The sequence below is a fragment of the Lagenorhynchus albirostris genome, chromosome 11 (assembly GCF_949774975.1).
Source record: "Lagenorhynchus albirostris chromosome 11, mLagAlb1.1, whole genome shotgun sequence".
In the NCBI taxonomy this organism is placed as follows: domain Eukaryota; kingdom Metazoa; phylum Chordata; class Mammalia; order Artiodactyla; family Delphinidae; genus Lagenorhynchus; species Lagenorhynchus albirostris.
This window is the reverse complement of record NC_083105.1, coordinates 10,747,254-10,766,856: the sequence shown is the minus strand read 5'-3', so window position 1 is coordinate 10,766,856 and position 19,603 is coordinate 10,747,254. Positions and strand designations below refer to the sequence as shown.

The 19,603-nt window shown below is 56.0% G+C and overlaps 2 protein-coding genes and 1 long non-coding RNA gene across 4 annotated transcripts; 2 read left to right on the top strand and 1 right to left on the bottom strand.

Annotated features, from left to right (window-relative positions):
• Positions 1-6,960: 6,960 nt before the first annotated feature.
• LGALS1 (galectin 1) lies at positions 6,961-10,223 on the top strand. The gene is made up of 4 exons (XM_060166355.1): positions 6,961-7,105; positions 8,334-8,413; positions 9,536-9,707; positions 10,024-10,223. The coding sequence occupies exons 1-4, from the start codon at positions 7,097-7,099 to the stop codon at positions 10,168-10,170; spliced, it is 408 nt and encodes a 135-aa protein (XP_060022338.1). The 5' UTR covers positions 6,961-7,096; the 3' UTR covers positions 10,171-10,223.
• A 4,621-nt stretch (positions 10,224-14,844) lies between these two features.
• Positions 14,845-19,544, top strand: NOL12 (nucleolar protein 12). Of its 2 annotated transcripts, none has more exons than XM_060164473.1 (7): positions 14,845-14,993; positions 16,539-16,644; positions 16,931-16,979; positions 17,517-17,659; positions 18,617-18,714; positions 19,114-19,336; positions 19,384-19,544. In XM_060164473.1, exons 1-6 carry the CDS (start codon positions 14,911-14,913, stop codon positions 19,277-19,279), a joined length of 645 nt encoding a protein of 214 aa, XP_060020456.1. In that variant the 5' UTR covers positions 14,845-14,910; the 3' UTR covers positions 19,280-19,336; positions 19,384-19,544. The 2 variants fall into 2 exon arrangements, with proteins under 2 accessions (XP_060020456.1, XP_060020457.1); XM_060164474.1 differs by lacking the exon at positions 14,845-14,993 and adding an exon at positions 16,074-16,441.
• LOC132528596 (uncharacterized) lies at positions 15,350-16,991 on the bottom strand. Its single transcript, XR_009543241.1, has 2 exons — positions 16,906-16,991; positions 15,350-15,555 (listed from the first exon to the last, which is right to left on the bottom strand). It is a non-coding gene; the product is annotated as an uncharacterized LOC132528596 (long non-coding RNA).
• Positions 19,545-19,603: the final 59 nt, after the last annotated feature.

Here is a 19,603-nt window from a genome sequence, read left to right as displayed (position 1 = left end):
GATTCTTCTGGGGAAGAGGGAGTACTTGACTGAGCCTGGCTGCATCAGGAAGTGGGAGCAAATGTGCTCTTGTGGAGACTTCTGGTTGTGACGGACTTGGCTCAACCTGGCTAAGGCGTAAGAGAGTTTATTGGCTGCCCCATGAGGTGGTCCAGCACCCTCCAGGTGCATCCCTCAACCTCTCACTCTTCTGGGCTTTGGGTGTGGAAGCGGTTGCAGCTATTCTGTGATCGCAAAGCATGGCCCAATGTATTTCTCTGCTTGTGACTCTGCTTCAGAAAGACGGGAAGAGCTTGTTGGGGTTGTTTCCTCCAGACCTGTAAAAGTTACAAACCAACAGAAAAAGTCTAAGAACAGCACAGTGAATACCATATGGCCTTCACCTGGACTCCCAGCTAATATTTCAGGAAGCTGATGACACCAATCCACAAAATGAAACAACTCCTTCACATTATACCCCCTGGTTTCAATAGTTACCTAGTTTTGCCTCCCTCCTCCCCCACCCCTGCATGTTGACTACTTTCTTGGTGACCAGAGGCCTTAGGGGTACTTTCTGTTGTCCCTGCCATAATTCTTTCCTCTGGGGGTGGCTCTGAAACAGTGGCCGAAGCTCAGACTCGCTGAAATCTGAGCTTGGTCTAGCATCAGAGTCCCACCCAGCACTCTTTTTATTTCATCTTAGCTATTACAGATAAGCATAACCACAGGACTGTAAGTTTTACTTGTTTCGCAATTCCTTATGCATCAGTAAGCCAGCTCCCCAGGACTTGGAGCCATGTCTAAATTCCATTGGTAACGTTAACCTTTTTTAAAAAAAATTATTTAGTTAGTTAAGAAAGCACATAGGGCTTCCCTGGTGGCGCAGTAGTTGAGAGTCCGCCTGCCGATGCAGGGGACATGCGTTCGTGCCCTGGTCCGGGAAGATCCCATATGCCGCGGAGCGGCTGGGCCCGTGAGCCATGGCCGCAGAGCCTGCGCGTCTGGAGCCTGTGCTCCGCAACGGGAGAGGCCACAGCAGTGAGAGGCCCACGTACCGCAAAAAGTAAAATAAAGAAAGCACATAATCTTGGGACTTCCCTGGTGGTCCAGTGGTTAAGACTCCACACTCCCAACGGAGGGGTCACGGGTTCGATCCCTGGTCGGGGAACTAAGATCCCACATGCCACACAGCATGGCCAAAAAAAAAAAAAACTTTTTTTTTTTTGACTGCAATGCATCGCTTGCAGGATCTTAGTTCCCCGACCAGGGATTGAATCCAGGCCCTCGGCACTGGAAGCATGGAGTCCTAACCACTGGACCGCCAGGGGATTCCCCCACGTTTACCTTTAGACAATGCAGCACAGCTGCTGCTCATGCCATGGGTGACCACGTGACCACATAGGAATCAAAGGTTCCTCATCCCGCACCGTTTCACACTTTCTCTTCCCAAACCACACGTTCCCATGAGCCAGGGCCTTTGTAGCAAATCCCACTTCTCTGACACCAACTGAAAGGGAAAACTGTTTCCTCTGCCCACAGAATACAGCACTCTGACACCAAATGTGTGGGTTTTCCACATCAAGCAACTCACCAGTTTTCTGCAGACACCAACTGGGTATCCTACAATCTATCAATAATTCAATTCCGACACTACCTGGAGTTCGTGCAGACCCCACAGGTTAAGTGCTCAGTCCCCCAAGACTTTCCCCCACTTCAATGCCAGTCACAAGTGTCAGGTCATCACCTGAAACTCTGACCAACTGGCTATAAATCAGAGGCTCCCACAGCTCCCCTCTCGGGTCTGATCATTTGTTACAACGGCTCACAAAACTCGGGAAACACTACGAATACGGTTTTATTATATAATAAAGGATATGATAAAGCATACGGATGAACAGCTAGATGAAGACATATACATAGCGTGAGGTCCTGGAGGGTACAAAGTGAGGGGCTTCTGTTCCCGTGGGGTTAGGGTGTGCCACCCTCCCAGCATGTGGATGTGTTCACCAAACCAGAAGCTCTCCAGACTGTGTGGTTTGGGGATTCTCATGGAGGGGTTCATCACATAGGCATGACTGATTGTTAGTCTCTAGTCCCTCACCCCTCCCTGGAGGATGGGGGGTGGGGCTGAAAGTTACAAGCTTCTGATCACTGCTTGGTCTTTCTGGTGACCAGCCCCCCTCCTGAAGCCATCCAGGTACCCACCAAGAGTCACCTCATTAGAACAAAAGAAGATCCTATCATCCAGGAAATTCCAAGGGAGTTAGGAGCTCTGTGTCAGGAACTGGGGTCAGAGACCAAAATGTTAGAACAAAAGATGCTCTTTCAGGCATCCATATCACTTAGGAAATTCCAAAGGATTTAGGAACTCTGTGTCAGGAACTAGGGTCATGGACCAAATATACATTTCTTATTATGTCACACTCCCCAAATTTTAATTTAGAAATGTTTCAAACCAACAGAAAAGGTGCAAGAACAGCACAATGAACACTCATGTGTCCTTCACCTAGATTCCCAATTTGTCTGATTTGCTTAACTGCTCTGTATATATTGGGTTGGCCAAAAAGATCGTTCACTTTTTGGCCCATCCAATATCTTCCCATTTTTTAACTGACTCATTCGAGAGTCTGTTGCAGATGTGAAGACAGTTCATCCCAAATCCTTTAGCCTGTCTGTCCTAAGAGCAAGGATGAATTGTGGATTGTGGTTGTGCAGCAGAGCAAGGACTGTCTACATGGCCACAATCCATGATCATGCAGGAACCCAGATCTTTGATTTCATTGAGCCACTGCATTAACCTACCATGGAAACCTCCTAGCTCCAGACTGCTTGGTATGTGAATTTTCCTTAATTTTCAAGCAGTTTTCGTTGAGATTTCTGTTATTTGCAGCCCCAAACTCTCCTGATACACAGGTCCCAGGCACATTATAGAAAACATTAAAATGTACCCACAGGCCCCATTAAATATATTTATGGGGTGTTTTTGCTATACATTTTTCCAAATATTTTTATGCTTTTGTTTTAGTCATTATTTGGCTATGGGGATCTAATTTAGGAGTGACCAACCTCTAGAGAGAACTGGGCACACTTTCGAAGAAAATTCAACCCACAAAATGGTTTTCAAGGTAATACAATTTTTATGACTACCGAGTGTTAGGTTTGAGCACAGTAAACGTTCATTAATTTCAGCTCTTCAGTCTTAGAATTTTGGGGCCAACACATTTTTTTCTTCAAGTCTCAAATATTTTCTAAGCTTTTAAAAAACTCTTAGCTTCCTCTGAGTCTATAATTGTCACACACACACACCCCCAAACGTTTAAAAAAATAAAAAAGACTCATGCCTGAGCCCTGGAGGGCTAATGAATGACAGGGTCTGGACCCCACCCAGCCCTCCTATGAGAGGAGGAATGTTCCCCAAAGGCGAGCTGGGGCATGTGTTCAGAGGGCGACAAACACCAGGTGGGAAGGCAAAAGTGACAGAGTGTACTGTGTTTGGGGAGGTGGCTGGCTGGGGCAGGTGGAACAGCATAAGCAAAGGCAGGGAGGTGGGACTGGATGAGTGGGTAAGTGGGGAGGCGGGCTCCAGCACAAACTGGTTGGAAAAGTATCTGAAGTTGGGGGCAGCCCCCAACTAGTCCTTCCTTCATGGACCAGGAGGAAAAGATCATTTTGAGGTCCAGGTATCCCCGGACCACAGTGTTCTTTCCTTGGCTCGGCAGATGAAAGGGCTGCAGCGCTAGCTCCGTGTGTGACCCTGGCCACGTGGCCACGCTCTCTGGGTGGTCTCTGCATCATTCAATGAAGGAGCTCTGGAGGCTCTGACCACCCACACTTTCCCCAGCTGAGCCAGCCAGGTTGCCTGGGGGTGCGGATGGTGTCTCAGTGGGCCTGGCAGCCCTCTCCACCACGGCCAGCTGGAGGAGGCGCGGCCTTCACGGGGGGCAGGGCAGGAGTGGGCAGGCTGGGAAGGGCCGTGCTGGCCTGGATCCCCTGTGTGGACAAGTTCAGCTCATTTCTCATGGCAGCAGCCAAGGTCCAGCCCATAGCACCAGCCTGTAGGATGGAGGAATTCCAGAGAGCTCGCTGCCTCTGCGGCAGGCCAGTGAGGGGGAGGAGAGTCCCTGGGGTGGGTGCCCTTGGCCTTCGGGGGTGCAGGAGAGAGAGCTGACGTGCAGCCCCTCTCACATCACCCCTGCAATCCTGCTACCCTCCAAGATGGGTAACATTCCCACCTTCCGGGCCTGGATACAGGTTCAGGGAGGACAAGGACCAAGGCTAGAGTCACAGCCAGGTAGCCCCCAAATCAGGACTTGTCCGTCTTCTCTGATTCTAACGTCAGCTTCATTTCAGGGCCCCAGAGCAGCTTCCCTGTGCAGAAGTTTCACCCACGTGGCCTGCTTCAGGAGGGAGGTGAAGACGAAATGAGATAATGTATGAAAGTGAGGCGCCGGGCACAGGGCCTGACAGATAAGTAGGCGCCACCAATAGGAGGCCCCAAGATGGGGGCGGGGGGCACACAATGCACCTTGTCCCTGGTCCCTGCCTCAGGAAAACTGCGGCCCCTGTTATAGGGGTCACTGGACTCTGGAGAGACTCCCCACCGCAGCCTAGGCAGGAGGAGACTGCCAAGGGATGGGGGGTGGTGGTGAGGGGAAGGCCTCCCAGAAATGCCGACCCAGGAAGGTGAACTCGGCCTGGGAGAAGAGACAAGAGGAAGGCTAAAACCTTCTGAGACTCTATAAAAAAAATAATCATCTATTAAATACAACAGACCTGAACTCCACCTTGTACTAACCTTATGCAGGAGAGCAGGGCTGCACATCCCCAATTCACAGATGGGGAGACTGAGGCAAGCAGGCAGAAGCAGCTTGCCAGGATGCCCTGGGGAGGGCGTGGCAGAGCTAGAACCAGAACCCAAGTCTCCAGACTCCCAAAGGGGCCTTTCCGGGAGCCTATACACCCTGTCACCCTGCCACTCCATCTCTCGACAGGCCAGATGCCGGAGAGGAGTAAAGCAGCCCCTCATCCAACAGCAAACACTTCCTGGTGCTGGACCCGTCTTCCAGGTTGGGGGAAGAATGGAGGAGCAGCTCCTGAGGCCCTGAGAGCCCAATTACTGGGTTGGAACAGCCAGCCAGTCCCACCTGATGGCAGTCACAGCAACGACTGCCTAGACTCCTGAAATGCCCCCATTCCTTGACCAGGCAGAGAGAGTGTCTGTGGGCCTCGGAGGGGAAGCACAGAGGAAAGGCAGTGGAGCTAGGCACCCCCCCACCCCTCCCTAATGCTGAGGTTTGGGGGAGGCCCTGGAGGAAAAAGTGAAGCTCTGTTGTTGGTTTCCGTGGCAGCTGGCTTGCTCTAGGAGGAGGGATGAGGGGCTCGCAAGGGGTGCGACCCAACCTCTCTGGGCCTGCCTCTCAGCCCCGGGCAGCCTCTCTCCTCCTGGGCCAGCGTGGGTTTCAGTCATCTGGAGGAAGGTGGGGTCTGGGGAGGCAGTGCAGGGCAGGGCAGGTTTGCTCCAGATGTGAGTCACCCCCGGTCCACATCTACTTCCCTCTTCAGTGCTGGTGATTTCAGAAGGGGGACAGTGACGTGAAGGCGGTCCTGTTGATAACTCTCTTAGCAAGCCCCCCACCTCACCCAGTGCTCCCCGCGCTCCTTCCTCTACCTGGTTTCTGAGTGTGAGGTGAGCACCCCTCCACCCCACCTTCAACTCTGTTGCTGCAGTGATTTTCCCTGCATCCTAAATCCGGCCTCAATACTCACTCTTCCTATAACCTTTGGTGGCTCCCCAGCACCCTCCGATAAAACAATGCCCAAACCCCTCAGTGAGGCCCTTCACGATCCAGGTACCGCTGGCTTCCCACCCTCATGCCCCGTCTTTCCCCAGCACACCCTAAACTCCAGCCATGCCCAGACGCTCACTGTTCCCCAGACTTGTGCCTTCTCATTTCTGAGCCTTTGCCCACGCTGGAATGCCAGTCCCTGCTTCTTCACCCATCCTTCAAGACCCACCTTCTTCCCATTCCGGACCATCCCACCAAGATGCTCGCTCATGACTTCCCTCAGAGCCTGCATCGTGCTACTTCTTAATTAGATTCATGGCCAGATTCTGCCCCAACAGTGGGCTACTTGAGAACAGGGACTGAGGGCTTCATCTTTGAATCCTCTGAGGCTAGCTCAGGGCCAGGCACATAGTAGGTACTCAGTAAAATAAACAGATGGGGAAAGGGAAAGCCGTGCCGGGTGTCAGAGGGAGAAATGTGAGGAGAGTGGATGGGGGTGCACAGACCGGGGACCCCATCCCCTCATGGTCTGGCTCACCCCGGGCCCTCTCCCAGGCCTGAGCCTCTCGGACAGGACAGAGGCTGTCAGGCAGGGGCTCTTGGAGGATCCCCGGCAGACCCCTCGGGAGGGCAGAACGAAGCCTGAGGCCTGAGGCCTGAGCCTGGGCGGCGGCCTCAAGCCTGGCACCGGCCCAGCCTTTCTTTAGCGCTAGTGAGGAGCACGAGAGCAGCAGCCGCAATCTCTGCTTCAGAGGGAGGCCCAGGCAGGGGCAGGGCTTTGTGTTAATGGGTCCTGGGTCCTCTGCAGAGGCGCCCAGAGCGGGCCACACCCTGGCCCCTGCCAGGGAGCAGCCTCACGAACCCCAGATCTAATTCTTGAAGGACACTGCACCTCCTCAGCCGCCTTCTATGGGGGACCCCCTGAGCTCAGCTAGCTGGCCCTGGCCCTCTTCCAGCCAACTCTTGGGCCTAGCTCATCCTCAAACTATTTTCCACTGGCTTCCCCCAATCCTTGCCACAGCATAATTTTGGGAAGGGGTAAGAGAATGGGAGGTGGAGCCTGGACCGTGGGGGAGTGGCTAAGAAGGAATGGGGGGGGGTCTCCACTCTGATTGGTCATCTCTGCTCCAGAACTGGCTTCAAAATTCCATTGACTCCGCCTCCCGTGGCCCCCATCTCCTTTCTGAGTTACAATTGGCTCAGCATCCAGGGGGCGGGACTCACCCGGGTCTGGTCCAGTTAAAAGGGTGGGAGCGGGCTGTGGCCCATCTCTCGGGTAGTCTTCAGACAGCTGGTTCCGAAGTCCCAGGAACACCCTCCTCTCCTCAATCATGGCTTGTGTGAGTATGGGGACCCTACTCCAAGGCCCAGAGATGGCGTGGGGGCAGACAGCCAGGCATAGTGAGGGCAGATCACGATCTGGGTTCTAGTTCTTGTGGTGTGGCCTTGAACAAGTGTCTTTTCTGGGCCTCAGTGGCCGTGTCTGTAAAATGGGGGTGGGCTCCATGCTTCCCCAAGGCCTTCTCTGGCTTAAGAATTTTCTGGATTCCTCCAGGGTCTGACAGCAGTTATTTCTGCCAAGGGCTTACATTCTGCAGCTCTCTGAGAAGTGGGAGTGGGAAGGGTGTGGCCGACTGGAGGTGGAGTGGGGCATTTTGAGGGTGCCCGGGCCACTATCCCTTCCCCCTTCCCCCCAAAGAGCCTCCTGTCCCCTCCCCCCTGCAGCTGTCCCCGTCACTGGGCCAGGGCAGAGTCACCCTCTGCTCCCGAGCTGTAAAAGTCGCCAGGATCTGAAACAGGCTGCCGGGAGGGAGCCTGCCTGGGTTAGCCCGGGGCGGGTGATTCTGTCCAGGCTGGTCAGGTGGGGGCTGGGGCAATTCCCGCTCAACCATTCCTCCAAGCTGGGGGGTGGGGGCTGTGATAAAGGAGCAAGAAAGCAGCAAGAATCTTCTGCAGGCCCCTAGGGAAAGGATTCAAGTTTCTGGCAGGAGGAACCACTCACACCAGTGAAGCTCTGCGCTGGCTCTTGTTAACCCCGAGCCAGCCAGGTTGCAGGCTCCCGCCCTGGGCTGCTCTCCCTTCTTAGAGGGGTCTAGCTGTGCCCCTTAGGGGTCTCCTCTCCAGCCCCTGCCCCTCTCTGCACAGAGGAGCTTGAAGGGGATGGTGGGGGATGGCCCAGCCCCAGGCCTCTTCCTCGCCAGCAGAGGGGCAGGCGCCTCACTCACCTTCCTTTGCCCCCAACTCGCAGTGTGACGCATTTGGAGCCTGGTTCTCTCCATCTATTCAATGAGGCGATGGAGCACAGCACTCCACCACCCAGGCTACTCTGCATCTAAAATCCCCGGGCTAAACCGCAGAAACTTCTAGATCCTGTCTTCTAGAACCTCAGTCATGTTACAGACAAGAAACTTGCCCAGGACCACACAAAGAAGGAGAGTCTAGAACTTGCAGCCGGGTTCCTCAGCCTTCGGGTCGGCCTGGTCAGAGCAGGCCTGGTCTTCCCGGCGCGGGGCACGACCTCCCACCCTGCGTCCTCTAACCCGGCTGGGCGGGGTCTTGTCTGCGCAGGGTCTGGTCGCCAGCAACCTGAATCTCAAACCTGGGGAGTGCCTCAGAGTGCGGGGCGAGGTGCCCCCGGACGCTAAGAGGTGAGGGAACGACGGCGGAGGCGGCGGGCGCCAGGCGGCAGGGGCGGGGGCTGGAGCTCGAGGGTCCCGCCCCGCGTCTGGCAGGGGCGTGGCTGGCCGGGCCCGGCTCCTCCCTCCGGCGGGGCGGGGTTAATGTCGGCGGCTGCTGAGGCTACGAGTTCTGGGTGAGTCACTTCCTCCGCGGAGTCTGGACGCTCCCACCGTTGTCGCCCCCTTAAACTAAACCAGCTGCGGCCTCGTCAGCTGCCTCGGCTGGCCTTCCCCTCCCTACTGCTGTGGGCGGGACCAGAGGCTGAGCGGGGCGGGGAGAGGGAGTGAAAGGGTGTCACCCTCGCTGCCCGCCCTCTGAGGTCTGTGTATCCTGCGCTCTGGACTCTCGACTTTTCACTCCTTCCGTCCTCCTTAGCTCATCATTCATTCGGCCAGCTGGCCTAGTTTCACCGCAGCCTTGTGAGCTTGGACCAGTCAACCAACCGCCTTGAGCCTCGTTTGTTAATCAGTTAATGGAGGGGGGAGGTTGTGTGGAGGCGAAATGCTGGGTCATCTCACACGTTGATGACCAGCTGACAGTATAGAGCCGCACGCTTCATATGCACTGCTCATGTCATTCTTTCTAAACCCTCAGAGGGAGGCCTTGCTGTTACCTCCACTCAGCAAATGCATTATTGTTATTCGTTCATTCGCCCCACGGTTACAGAGCACCTACTGTGTGTCACGCATCATGCTGGGCACCAGGGATACAGAGATAGACAAGACAGACAGGATACTTGCCCTCCCAGAGGTCACCATCTGGAGGGAGTCTCTGACCTTGACCAAACGGGCAGGGACACAAATTCATGTCTACAAGAGTCCTGGCTGCCAGCATAGCAAGGCCCTTAAGAGATACTTCCTGTGGAGCCCCTGCTGAGCAGATATGGAAACTGAGACCCAGGTGGAGCAGGGACTTGCTCAAGGTCACACAGCAAGGAGGTGGCAGGGCACAGCTAGAATCCAGGTTTCCTGCCTCGGCTCCATGCGTTGCCCCGGTGAGGTCCATTAACGTGGACTGAGTGGCACAGACTGGTCGGCCTGAGGGGGCTGCAGCGGGAGGGGGCAGCCTCAAACCCACCCGCTATCCCCTAGCTTCGTGCTGAACATGGGCAAAGATGGCAACAACCTGTGCCTACACTTCAACCCCCGCTTCGACGCGCACGGGGACACCAACACCATCGTGTGTAACAGCAAGGATGGCGGGGCCTGGGGGGCTGAGCAGCGGGAGTCCGTCTTCCCCTTCCAGCCTGGAAGTGTTGTGGAGGTGGGCTGGGCTCTGGGGGTGGGGTCAGGGCCCTGGGTGGGCTGGGGCAGAGCTGGGTTGAGTGGCTAGAGACCTGGGTCCCACCCTGCCCCCGCTTCCCTCCCTCCCCATCTCCCCTCCCTTCAGTCACCTGCTGTGTGATCCTCGGTAAGAAGCATCCCCTCTCCCAACCTCAGGGCCTCACCATGAAGCGGGGCTGTTGTCACGGCTACGTGAGGAAAGGGCTCTGGGGGGGCCTAGGACCTGCAGGCCGTGGCTGCAGGGCCGAGGCTCCCGCTGTGGGGTCCACACGCTCACTGCTCCTCTCCACCCCCAGGTGTGCGTCTCCTTCGACCAGGCGGACCTAACCATCCAGCTGCCTGGTGGATACGATTTCAAGTTCCCCAACCGCCTCAACCTGGAGGCCATCAACTACCTGGCAGCCGATGGCGACTTCAAGATCAAGTGCGTGGCCTTTGAGTGAAGCCAGCCGGCCCATGGCCCCCAATAAAGGCAGCTGCCTCTGCTCCCCCTGAACCGGCCTCCTGTGTGTGTGGGTGTGGAAGAGGAGGGTTCCGCCCCTTCTTCACTTCCATTCACTGCCTCGGTGCACGCATACACTTCCATTCACGGCCTCGGGGCACGCATACCTTTGTTTTTGGCTGCGCTGTGCGGCTTGTGGGATCTTAGTTCCCTGACCAGGGATCGAACCCGGGCCCGTGGCAGTGAAAGCGCCGAATCCTAACCACTGGACCGGCAGGGAATTCCCTCGATGCATACCTCTTAAGTGCTAGTGACATCTTGTTCCCCTGGGTCCCCTGGGCTGAACAGAGAGCTCGATACACAGCGAGGGGCTCAGTACTAAATAAGACCCAGTCACTGCCCTCAAACAGCTCCCAACTCACTGGGCCCGAGCACACAGTAGATGCACAAAAGATGTTGAAATAAACGAAAACGGGAAGAGAGGCAAGGACAGACTGATTCATGCCATGGTATCTGGGGCAACACAGGGGGAAGTGGAAGGAATACCTGGGGCCCCTGTCATTTGTTTTCATGAACTAGAAAGAGATATGGTTCAGACAGTGCAGGGAAAGCAGCTGTGTGCCCCTGTGGGCCTTAACTGACCTCTCTGAGCCTTGGTTTATTCATTTATATGAGGGGGATGATAGCACGGAGACTACCGTGGGATGAAATGAGGTGTGTGATGGAGGATGAGTGTAGGGCCTGGCACAACGTACACACGCAGTGGATAGTGTTTCCCGTCGCTGCCGCACTGCCTCTTGAGATCTTATCCCCCGAATCTGAAGGGGAGTAAACAGGCTCTGAGTGATGACTCCCTGGTCTCTACCAGGCCCAGCTGAGCCTTCTGGGGCTCCCCAGACATCCCAGCTTTGTGGCGCCAGGCCACACACCTCAATGCTACAGTGTAAGGGCAACCAGGGTGCTAGTCTGGAAACTCGGGTTCTGTGGCCCTCCTCAGGACCCTCAACCCAACATAGGGAAGATGGGCTTGGGCGATAGCCCTGGCACCACCTGCTGGCCCGTTTCTGTATAGGAGGAATTGGGGTCAGTGGCAGGATACGCCAGCCCCTGCAGAGAACCTACAAGTAGAGGCCCGTGGGCCGACTTGAAGCCCCGCCTTCAGGTTCTCAGAGGCCTCCTGCTGCACACAGCCTGTTCCCTGCACCGCAGAGTGCGGGAGACTCACCCTCCCTGAGATGAGGCCTCCATGAGCCTCTCCTCTGCTGGTTTCCAGAGAACGTGTTTTCCAAGACCGGCCAGGCTCCGTTACCTTGGAGGGCAGTCACACTCACTTGTTGCAAGTGATGGGACATGAGCTGATAGCTGGGCAGCTCTGCAGACCGACCACTCCCCTGCACCTTTTCCTTTCTGCTCCCTGCTGTAGGGCCCCCTGCCTCCCTGTGAAACAGCCCCTGGGAACTGAGCCAATGTTCCAAGAAGGCTTGGAATCAGGACCTCAGCTGGCACCCCCAACCCCCAAGGCAGTCTCCTGAGGTATGTGTTGGGTGGGAGCCTGGCAAATCTCACTCCAGGACAGCCAGCACTAGCTGTGGAACCCTGGGTAGGTCTCTTCCACCCCCCAGTCTGAGTTTCCTCATCCATAAAATGGGGGTCATTATTTTCACCTGGCCCTTTTGGGTGGGTGATTCCCATCTCAGTGGGTCTGCTGGAGGGCACATCTCTATAAGAGGGCCAAGAAGGACGGAGCGCAAAGGCTGGAAGCTGCCATGAGCCACACCCAATCTCCAGGCTCTCCTGGGGCACCCAACTGGCCACCCAGAGAGAAACGCTTTGGAAGTCTGGCTGTGGATGGGGCGCCCTCTGCTGGACATCAGAGAAAGTGTCTTCTTGACTGCCTTTCTCTGATCCCACTTATTCTCTCTACACTGGTGGAACTCAACGATACTCCAGGACTGGGACTACAACCAGACAGAGGAAAGCCCTGCGGCAGATAAGGAGAGAGACCACTGGCAGTGGAGGAAAGAAACTGGGCTCGGAGTCAGACAGACTTGTGTCCAAACCCCAGCTCTATCACTGTGTGCCCTTGGGCCAGTTAATCAACCTCTCTGAACATGTTTCTTCATCTATCAAATTGCATTAGTACTAGTATCCACCCTGTGCGGCCGTTGCAAGGATCAGCTGAGATAACGTAGGAACTACACTGTGCCTGGCACATAGTAGGAGCTCCGTAACTGTTGGTTCCCTTCACCTCTTTTAAGACTCGGTGTCTCAAGAGCCTGTGAAACTGGGTCCAGAGAAACTAAGCAGAGTTCTGCCCTTAGACCACTCAAGCTTCACCCTCAGCACTTGCTCTTCTTGTCTGTGTGACCTTGCGTAAGTGACTGCACATCTCTGGGCCTCATTAAAATGGAACTCATACCTCAAAATAGATAATCGTGTAAAGAGCTAAATTAATGGCAGCTGCCGTAATTCTTTTGGCTCATCATCTTCATCATCATTTCTATTACGGAGAACGTACCACCTCTTGCTGTGCCTGGCACACAGCAGGGGCTCAATAAACATAAAAATAATGTCAAGGAGAAGCTGACTTAAAAAGGGAAGTGTTTTAGACCGTGAGTTGCAGTAAATGGCTCTCAAGCTTTTGGAATCTGGGTGGGGTTGCCAGTCCTGCATCTCTTTTCCTGGAGTAAAGGGGACCTGGAACTCCCAGGGAAGAGTTTGGAGCAACAGCACCTGCCCGAAGTGGCGAGCTTCACTCTGCACTGGGAGCTTTCGCAGATGTGACCTCCCTGAACCACTCGTGGGCTGGCAGCTCGGGCCCGGTGGGCTGCGAGGGCGGACTGTACAGAGCTCCCCACATGAGGTCCTGCATAAGCAGCTGTCTCCTTACTCGGTCCCCAGTCTCTGCGCCTGACCGGAAGCTCCGGGAGGGCAGAACCACTCCACACACAGGGCAGCAATTGAGGATGACGCTGCACACCGCTTAATAATGGGTTGACTTTGCTTAAGTCACTTATCTCTGAACCTCCACATAAGGCGGCTCGCTGGGCATCTTTTTGGGGGGCATCACTGCATCCAAGGCAATGCTTTCTCCCAGGAGGAGGGTGCCAAGGGTGGCATGGGGCATGGCCACTATAGGGTGGCAGAGGGGCAGTTGTGCATCACCCTGAAGCCCCCCGCTGTGCCCTGTATTTGAGGATAACTTCCTCTCAGTGCCCAACGTGGAATCCCTCAGGCGGAGGACCCTTGTGGAATGGGTTCAACATTCGTGGAGAGATGCACCTACTGTGTGCCTAGCTCCTTTCAAAACTCATGGTCAGGGTCTGCGTCTTGCCCCCGGAGCGGGTGTGCTGCTACTGGAGAGTGATCCCTCAGGCCAGCGCCCCAGGATGCTGGGCCATGAGGCCAGTGACTCAGGTCAAGTCTCAGCTTTACCAAAGAACAGCAGTGTAACCCTGGACAAGTTGAGATAACAGTTGCCTTCCCTGTGTGCCTGGCACACAGTAGGCACTCAATATGTGTGTGCTTACTTGCTCTCTGGGCTCCAGTCACTTGTCAAAGAAGAGCATTGGGTCCTAAGGGTCTGTTATCCGCACTCCCAGATTGTTCTGTGGTCACCTCCTCTGGGAAGCCCTCCACACTGGAAGAGCCAACCCTGAGCTCCTCCGGCCTCCCGTGAATCTCACAGCAGAGGTGTCATCCCCTGGACTGTAATGATCATTGACCCTGTGAACCCGTGAGTCCTTAAGGGCAAGGGCCGCAGCTTGTCTGCAGTACACAGCACAGATGAGTTGAGAATGGGGGATTCAGGCATACAATCCCAGCTACTAAAATTCCCCTTCAGGTGTTTTACTTACTGCCTTCACATTCATGCCCTCATTTTTAGTAGAGGATGTGTTACTACATCCCAACTCCATACTTGGGGAACTGAGGCACAGAGAGGGGTGATGGCTTGTGTAGCAAACACATGTGTGGCATGTATTATGTTATACATACACGCTACATAACACACTTATCCCTCACAATCAGGGTTCTCAACATTTGGTCTGTGGATCAGCAACAACAGCATCACCTGAGAACTGCCTGAAGTGCAAATTCTGGGGCTCACTCCAGAACTGCTGAATCAGAAACTCTGGGGTGGGCCCGAGCGATCTGGGGTTCAGCAAACCCTCCAGGGGATTCTGATGCGCGCCAACGTTTGGAAACCACTGCCTTACAATACCTACCAAGTCAGTATGATTAGCCCTCTTTTACAAACAGGGTGATTGAGGCACAGCGAAGGCAACTGGTCCAGGACCATACAGCTGTAACTGGGGTACCAGGATTCTAATCCAGGTAGTTTGGCTCCAGAAACGTGCTCTTGGAGACCACCACGGAGTTGACATCCAAATCAAAAGAAGGATCAGCAATCTTCGGCCATTCACTAATAACTCTGTATTGAGCACCTACTGTGTGCAAGGCACCGTGCTAGGCGCTGGGACCTCTGGGTCTCGCTCTCACCGTTGTTGGTCTAAGAGAGGGAGTGGGACTGGGAGTCGCGGGGGTGGGTTGGGGAAGGGCAGGAATCTTGCCTGTTACAGGCAGAAGAGAGAGACAGGGAGACGGGCTGGGCGGCCCCTTTAAAAGGCGGGGCCTGGCGAGCGGAACTGCGGGGCGTCTCTGCGGGCACTTCCGGGAGGCTGGAAACGCTACACCGGAAGTATCAGGTGAGAGGGAGCGGCGCCGCCGAGGCCTCACCGCTATGGGCCGCAACAAGAAGAAGAGGCGAGATGGCGACGGCCGGCGGCCGCGACTCATTTTGAGCTTCGACGAGGAGAAGCGGCGGTGAGTGTCAAGGCTGGACTGTATCCTCTTCGGGCCGCCGAGCAAGGCTAAGGCTAGGTCCGCCGGCACACGCTCACGCGGAGGACCCTTCCGGTCCCGCCCTCTGGGCGTGGTGCAAGGCTCCCGCGGAAGGAAGCGGGCGCACTGGGCCCCCAGCCCAGAGGAATGGAATCGTCCGCCCCGCCCTTACTTCTCTTTTCGGCTCCCCAACCCGCCTAGCGCTGCTGTGCGCGCCGCCCGAGAGCGGGGAGCTCGGGTCTCTGAGCGGTGGCTTCGACCTCCCTAGCCCAGCCCGGCGGCACCGCACGCAGCAGACTCAGCTGCTTTTGATGAACGATGAGTGAATGAAACGAGTGGCTTAAATTCATTTATTCGCCAGGCGATTACTAAGCTCCTTCGGGGTGTGCGCGCCAGGCCTCGGGATCCCTGAGTCGGACCCCTAAGCCTTAGCGTCCAGCCCATCACATGTCCCCCACTCAGAGTGCCACCTGGGTATATGGTAGTGGGTCAGCGAAAAGCCTAGCGTTGGGCCCCGGAACAGATGGGAATGGTGCAGCAGGCTCTAGAGAGATGAGAGGGGCTGAGATCAGATAGAGGGAGGGAGGGAAATGCTGAAGAAGCATCAAGAAACTCAGGGTAGGACTTCCCTGGTGGCGCAGTGGTTAAGAATCCGCCTGCCAATACAGAGGACATGGGTTCGAGCCCTGGTCCGGGAAGATCCCACATGCCGAGGAGCAACTAAGCCCGTGAGCCACAACCACTGAGCCTGCGCTCTGGAGTCCGCAAGCCACAACTACTGAGCCTGCGTGCCACAACTACTGAAGCCCATGCGCCTAGAGCCCATGCTGCGCAACAAGAGAAGCCACTGCAATGAGAAGCCCATGCACCGCAACAAAGTAGCCCCCACTCGCAGCAACTAGAGAAAGCCCGCACGCAGTAACGAAGCAGCCAAAAATAATACATAAATATTATTTATTTATTAAATGAATAAATAATAAAAAGAAACTCAGGGTGGAATCAGCACAACTTACAGATGAGTCCGGGGGCGGGGTCCTGGGCAAATGGGGGGTTGGTCCAATGGAGAGTTCGTGGAGGTCTGGGTGAGGGTGGCCTTAAAAGCCCCACTGGAAGTGGCTTAATTCACTGAGTAATGGAGTTTGCCAGAGAAGAAGGGACCCTCACCTGTTCTAGATTCAGAGGCCCTCAGCCTGTGCCCACCACCTGGCCCTGTTGCTGGCAGCTGAGAGCCCTGGAGGGTAGTGAGTGGAGAGAGGCAGCATCTCCCTCTCTTTCCCTATCTTACACTCTCTGTGACCTTGGGCAAGTAACCTTGCCTCTCTGTGCCTCAGTGTCTCCCATCTGTAAAATGGGGATGTGTACCTACTACGCAGGTTGCTGTGAGGATTACATGAGTGAACGTACATTTTTGGAATGGTGCTTGGCACATGGTGAGTGCAGTATTAGGTTTTCTTTTTTTTTTTTTCTTTCTGGAGCAAGCTCTTCTTTCCTTGTATCCTGACTTTCTTTCTTGCCCCTCTGCTGTAGGGAGTACCTGACAGGCTTCCACAAGCGGAAGGTGGAGCGGAAGAAGGCAGCCATTGAGGAGATCAAGAAGCGGCTCAAGGAGGAGCAGAAGAAGCTCCGGGACGAGGTGCAGAGGGAGAGGGCAGGAGAGCGTCTCTGACTTCCAGGGGACTTGCAGCCTCGATGGCCCGAAAAGGGGCACCTGCAGGGATGAGGGGAGGTGTGGGCAGGCCTGGGGAGCAGTTTATACAGATAGAGACACCGTGGGCCCAGGTCTGGGGAAGGTTTACGGTGAGATCTCCTGGCCTTTCTGTTCAAGCCATGGTCTTACTCACCCTGGAGGTGAGCAGCGCCTCTGCCTGAGGTTGGGCTAAGAGGCTATACTCACCATGTTCCCTTCCCTTTGGTTTCAGCGCCACCGGGAATACTTGAAGATGCTGGCAGAGAGAGAGGAGGCGCTGGGTAATCCCATCCTTGGCCTGTCCTGGCGAATAGCCAACAGGCTGAGTTTATTTATGCCTTGGTGGGTGGGAGGGGAGGGGTGTGAGGGCTGCACAGAAGCTGACGTCCCTTGCTTTAGGGATCTTGGTGGTGACCTGGCAGCCAGGGGTAGTCCTCAGCTGTCTCTAAACGTCAGCGGATCAGAGACCAGGAGGAGATCCAAACCTCTTGGTAAACTGATCATGAGCAGAAAGGCCAGCTTCTGAGGCCTGGAGGGACTGGGGGTGGAGGGGTAGCGGAAGCAGCAGCTCCTGGTGCGGCTCCAGCTTTGTCCTGGTGGGGACCAGGGGGTCTGAGGTCTCCCTGGAGCGTGAAGGGAAGAGTTGGGGGTCATTTACAGCATTTGCAGGCCAGGCTCTGGAGCTGGGGGCTTCCTGGATGCCCTCCGATAGAGCAGGGGGGGCCACTGCACTCCAGGGCTGGGGGCAGGGGGCGGTGGCTGGAGCCTGCTTACTTGTGCCCTGGGGCTGAGGCCTGGCTCTGTGCCCACTCGCACAGAGGAGGCAGACGAACTGGACCGGCTGGTGACAGCAAAGACAGAGCCGGTGCAGTACGACCACCTCAACCACACGGTCACCGTGACCACCATCAGCAACCTGGACTTCTCAGCGGCCCGGCTGCTCGGACTGCCCCCGCCTGAGGTGGGTCTCCCTCGCGGCCCCAGGGAAGAGGGGACACAGGGGCAACCTAGCTGGCCAGGGGCTCACTAAGTGCGGGTCCATGTCATGGGATTCCAGTGTGAGGGGCTCTTTCCTCTGGGGCACCCTCCAGGGCCTGGACAAAAGCCCTGAGCCTGGGGCTTCAGGGGCCGGCTCTACCACTAGTGGCTGTGGGAACCTGGGCAGGTCTCTCTGCCTTGTCTGCTTCTCTTCACCACTACCTTGGGGTCGCTGATGATAGCAGCTGCCTCGTGGGGTCGCTGTGGAGGATAAAAGTGGTGGATCCACTAGAAGCAGGCGAGAGAGCAGTTGATCGTGATCACTCACTGCACGGTGTGTCTCTGTGCCCTGATCTGTGGGGTGGGAGTCACAGCAAGTTCCAACCAGCGTTTTTTTTTTAAAGAAAAGGAACACAATACCATTGAAAATATCAGAAAGCATCACAGCAAGTGCTGTCTTATGAAACGTTTGTTTCAGTTAAACTTGTGTTTGGGTCGCGTAGGGGTTTATATGCATGTGCACGTACAGTCACCAGGTAAACCACAGCCCCGAGCATGGGTTACGGTGTCCTTAAGTTCGAGGGCCACCTCTTTATTGCATCCTTTCTGAGCTCACACTCACCTTGTATTTGGTGCTCATTCTTCTGTAAGGTCTGATGCAAAGACCAGTCTCGTCTCCGTCTTAGAGTTCGTTCATTTGTGAGTGTTTGAGTGTGTCCACTGTAGGCTGTGGTGGTGGAGAACTTTGGAATCCAGCTCTGCCCGTGTCATTCCTGCTTTAGGGCACACGTGGCCTTTCTGCCCACGGCCTTCTCTGAGCCCCGACCCAGGTGAGGGAGGCGGCAGGTCATGCCCCCACGCGACAGAGCCGCAACTACTCAGGGTGCCCAGGCCCCTCGATCCACTGCTCCCTGACAGTCCTTCTCCTGTGCTTCTTTAGCAAGGGGCCGGGCACAGGTCTGAGGAGGGGGCGTCATCCGCGGAGAAGCCGACCAGAGCCTTACGCAGGAAGTCCAGAGACCCTCTGCTGTCCCAGCGGTGAGCCCTGGCCTGTCCTCCCCTGTGAGCCTGCTGCTATGGCTGGCGTTGTGAGGGCACCTGTGGTGGGTGGTGTGGGGCACGTGTGGGGCCCTGGGCAGCCCTCTGCTCTGCTTGTCAAGTGGTCTCCCTCACTGCCCCCCATCTCCACCCCCTGAGAATGTCTGACCCTGGGTACCCCTAGTGCCTGGGGTAAGGGCCTTTCTTGCTGTGAGCTGAGGAGCTGGCAGGCCCTCGGGGGACAGAGCGTGCTGCCTTTGGAATGTTGTCCATGGCCTGTCCTGATTTCCCCTCCATGAGCTGGGCCATCAGTCACCCCTCTGCCCAAACTTCCACCCGCACCTTGTTCCCCAGGGTACACTGAGGCCCGAGCCTCACCAGCCTTCCGCCCTCCCACAGGATCTCCTCTCTCACGGCCTCACTGCACGCGCACAGGCGCAAGAAGGTCAGGAGGAAACATCCCAGCCGGGCCCAGGACTCCACCAAGAAGCCCCCAAGCGCCACTCGTACCAGTAAGACCCAGCGCCGCCGGCTAACAGGCCAAGCCCGGCACAGCGGGGAGTGAGCCCTGAGACCCAGGCCGTGCCCCAGCCTCAGCTGCAAGGACCTGTCCTGTCCCAGCTTGGCTGTCCCGTAAGCCAGCCTGCACCCAGGCGCTGACTCCCCAGCCCAAACTTGGGAGGCCAGCACCTCTCCGGCCTGGGGCTTAGACTCCAGCCGACGCAGGCGGCTGAGAGCTGGCATCCGCCAGGGGGAGCCTCCAGGGCCACGTTTGGGGCATCTTCCTAAATGTATACCCCACCGAACCTTGATTACATTTGTGAAAGTAAGCGCACGTGTGGACGGTTTGTCCCTGGCCCCCATGCCGCATGCCGAGGGTAGGCGTTTG

Excerpts from the sequence above, each read along its gene's own strand:
- LGALS1 (XM_060166355.1), top strand. Across the intron at positions 8,414-9,535 it reads GTGCCCCCGGACGCTAAGAG|CTTCGTGCTGAACATGGGCA; the intron begins GTGAGGGAACGA and ends GCTATCCCCTAG. Across the intron at positions 9,708-10,023 it reads AGCCTGGAAGTGTTGTGGAG|GTGTGCGTCTCCTTCGACCA; the intron begins GTGGGCTGGGCT and ends CTCCACCCCCAG.
- NOL12 (XM_060164473.1), top strand. The coding sequence starts at position 14,911 with ATGGGCCGCAACAAGAAGAAGAGGCGAGATGGCGACGGCCGGCGGCCG. Across the intron at positions 16,645-16,930 it reads AGAAGAAGCTCCGGGACGAG|CGCCACCGGGAATACTTGAA; the intron begins GTGCAGAGGGAG and ends CTTTGGTTTCAG. Across the intron at positions 16,980-17,516 it reads AGAGAGAGAGGAGGCGCTGG|AGGAGGCAGACGAACTGGAC; the intron begins GTAATCCCATCC and ends CCACTCGCACAG.